The following is a 2789-nucleotide window of genomic DNA, read 5'->3' as shown; positions in this document are numbered from 1 at the left end:
AGAGCAATACAAGTATTTAATTCGCGTGAGAATTACATATATAAATGAATACGTTCGTTAACTTAAGCAGAGATTATTTATTTTAGAAATTATTTATCATAGCGCGAGAATTTTATTTTTGCTTGCTATTTTAATGTAATCACCAAAAAAATCTAATAAATCGTACTAAATAAACATGTTGTTATAAATCGAGCATGCTATCAGCGAGCCTCACGCTATATTTTTTTTATGTTGTAGAGTTGCACTTTCGTAATCTGGCAACTTCTATTGCTTGTATATTCCGAGTTTTTTTTTTTCTAATCGTTCTTTTCCTTTTTTATTTCTAAGTTCATATTAAATACTATTTAAAATAGCTGTCACCTTTATTTTGCTAATATTTACAACAGGTTATGGGCTATTAGCAACGTTTTACTGCGTGGATAGTTGTTTTTGACGACGTGTATGAACTTTTGTATGCCAAATCGTGAGTAGTACTTCGTTTTTCATTAACGTTAGTGGTGAAGTGATTGCTCATTTTTGTGGATTAACATTTTGGCGATGGAAGGAAAGAACTTTATACAGTGCACGAAGTTGGAAGGTGCGTCCAACTGGACTGACTGGAAATTAGAAATTAATTCTTTATTCGTATTAAATGATTGTGTTGGAATTTTGGATGGCTCAGTTGTAGAACCGTCGGTACCTGTGAAAGACGCCAGTGCCGAGACGGTCAGCGAATACAACAAAGCTCTCGTATCCTACACAAAGACGAATGCAAAAGCCGCAATAATTATTCGATCAAATGTATCGGCGGATATTTTAAATCTAATTCGCAAGCATGGTAACTCTGCACGGGAAATATGGATGGAGTTGCTCAACAACTTCGACAAAGTGTCGAGTGTAAAATTGGATACTCTCCTTCAACAATTTTTCACTTTCAAAATAGAGAAGGATGAAGACGTTATGAAATCTCTCGCACGTTTGCGTACGTTATGGGTCGACTTGCAACGGGAACAGGAGGCGAGCGGCGAAGGAAAGTTGCCTCAAAATCTGCTCATGCCGCGCATATTATCGATTCTTCCGGATGACGAATACAGGGAGTTCAAGTCACAGTGGGACTCGATACCAAAAGCCGAAAAGTCATCGGAGAGACTAATGGAACAAATAAAGATGCGCCTTCAAAGGCAAAATGTATGCATGAAAGAAGATGCTACAACAGCTTTTGTAACAAGAAGTGCAAGGCACGGTGCCAACGGAGAGAAGAAATGGAGGAAGGGGACAAGGTCCCAGATGGCGAGAAAATCTCAACCTTCGACAACTACAGGTATGAGTAAACTTACTAAGGTTAATGATGGCGTGAAAATCTTTCGTGGCAACTGTTTTCGGTGCAATAAGCCAGGGCACATGGGAAAATTTTGTCCTGATTTTCCAGACAAGCCGAGGATGCCAGGTAATAAAACCGATACAACAATGGTGACAACGGCAAAGTTGCCACTTTCAGTTTGGCACAGAAGACTCGGGCATCAGGGAGTACAATATGTGAAACAGTACTTGCGCCAAAATGGTATAGACTTCACTGATGATGGACTCTTTTGTGAACCTTGCAGGTATGGTAAACAGTGCCGGCGGACTTTCAAATCAAAACGATTTAAAACGAAGGAGTCAGGTGAGATCATACATGCAGATTTACTCGAATCGCCAGTTTTGTCAAGAGGTGGAAAGAAGTACATGCTAGTGATCAAAGATGATTATTCCAAATTTCGAATTGTGGAATTTCTGAGACATAAAGATGAAGCTGTAGATAAGATTAAATCGTTTCTTACTCAGGCTAATAAGGACGGCATAAATGTGAAAGAACTGGTTACAGACGGCGGTCGTGAGTTCGACAATGCTAAGATGACAAGACTGACTGATGATGAAGGCATCAAGTTAAGAATCACTATGCCGTACTCGCCAGAACAAAATGGTGCAGTTGAGAGAGAAAACCGCACAATAATGGACTCAGTTCGTACTATGCTCAAAGATACAGGCTTACCACAGTTTTTATGGGCAGAAGCAGCATCGACGGCTGTTCACATTCTTAATCGAACTGGACCAAGTAAGATCACAGGAAAATCTCCATTCGAAGTATGGTTCGGACGCAAGCCGAAAATCGACAAGTTTCGAATTTTTGGATCAACTGCTTTTGTACATGTACCGGATGCCAACAGAAGTAAACTGGACGACAAGGCTGTAAAGGGATATTTGGTTGGATATTGTGATTATGATGGCTATCGTGTTTTCATACCATCAAAGAATGACACAATCAAGAGTGCCAATGTGGTGTTCAACGAGCAGCAGATAGGTCCCACTTCCTTGTCTTCAGAAACGACTTCTAGTGCCAGTACATCAACTGGTATGCAGTTTGAAATTTCAGGCAGTTCCGACGGTACTGACTTACAGGAGGGTGAAAATCTTCGCAATGTAGAAGATGAACTATCACAGATGACGACGTATGGATTGCGTGACTGATCAACTACACGCCGCCCACCCAGATTTAACGACTATGAAGTCTACAGCAGCATCCTGAATTTGACAGAACCCCAATCATATGAAGAAGCTATGAAGTCTTCGATGCATGTCAACTGGAAACGAGCCATGGACGAAGAGATGGCTTCGCAAAACAAGCACGGTACGTGGAAACTTGTTGAACCACCTGAAGGAAGAAAGATTCTTGCAAATCGCTGGGTTTACAAAGTGAAGACTAACCCAGACGGCTCTATCGAAAGATTTAAGGCTCGATTAGTCGCGAAAGGATATACGCAGACGAAAGA

General features: G+C 40.7%; 1 protein-coding gene across 1 annotated transcript; it reads left to right on the top strand.

Annotated features, from left to right (window-relative positions):
• Positions 1 to 537: 537 nt before the first annotated feature.
• LOC147803380 (uncharacterized) lies at positions 538 to 2487 on the top strand. The gene has a single exon (XM_087151273.1). It carries the CDS (start codon positions 538 to 540, stop codon positions 2485 to 2487), a length of 1950 nt encoding a protein of 649 aa, XP_087007399.1.
• The last annotated feature ends 302 nt before the right edge of the window (positions 2488 to 2789 follow it).

Source organism: Parasteatoda tepidariorum, chromosome 9, assembly GCF_982258835.1.
Source record: "Parasteatoda tepidariorum strain Cologne lab strain chromosome 9, Ptep-v5.0, whole genome shotgun sequence".
Classification (NCBI taxonomy): Eukaryota; Metazoa; Arthropoda; class Arachnida; order Araneae; family Theridiidae; genus Parasteatoda; species Parasteatoda tepidariorum.
The sequence above is the reverse complement of the archived record's forward strand: the minus strand, read 5'-3'. Positions and strand labels throughout refer to the sequence as shown.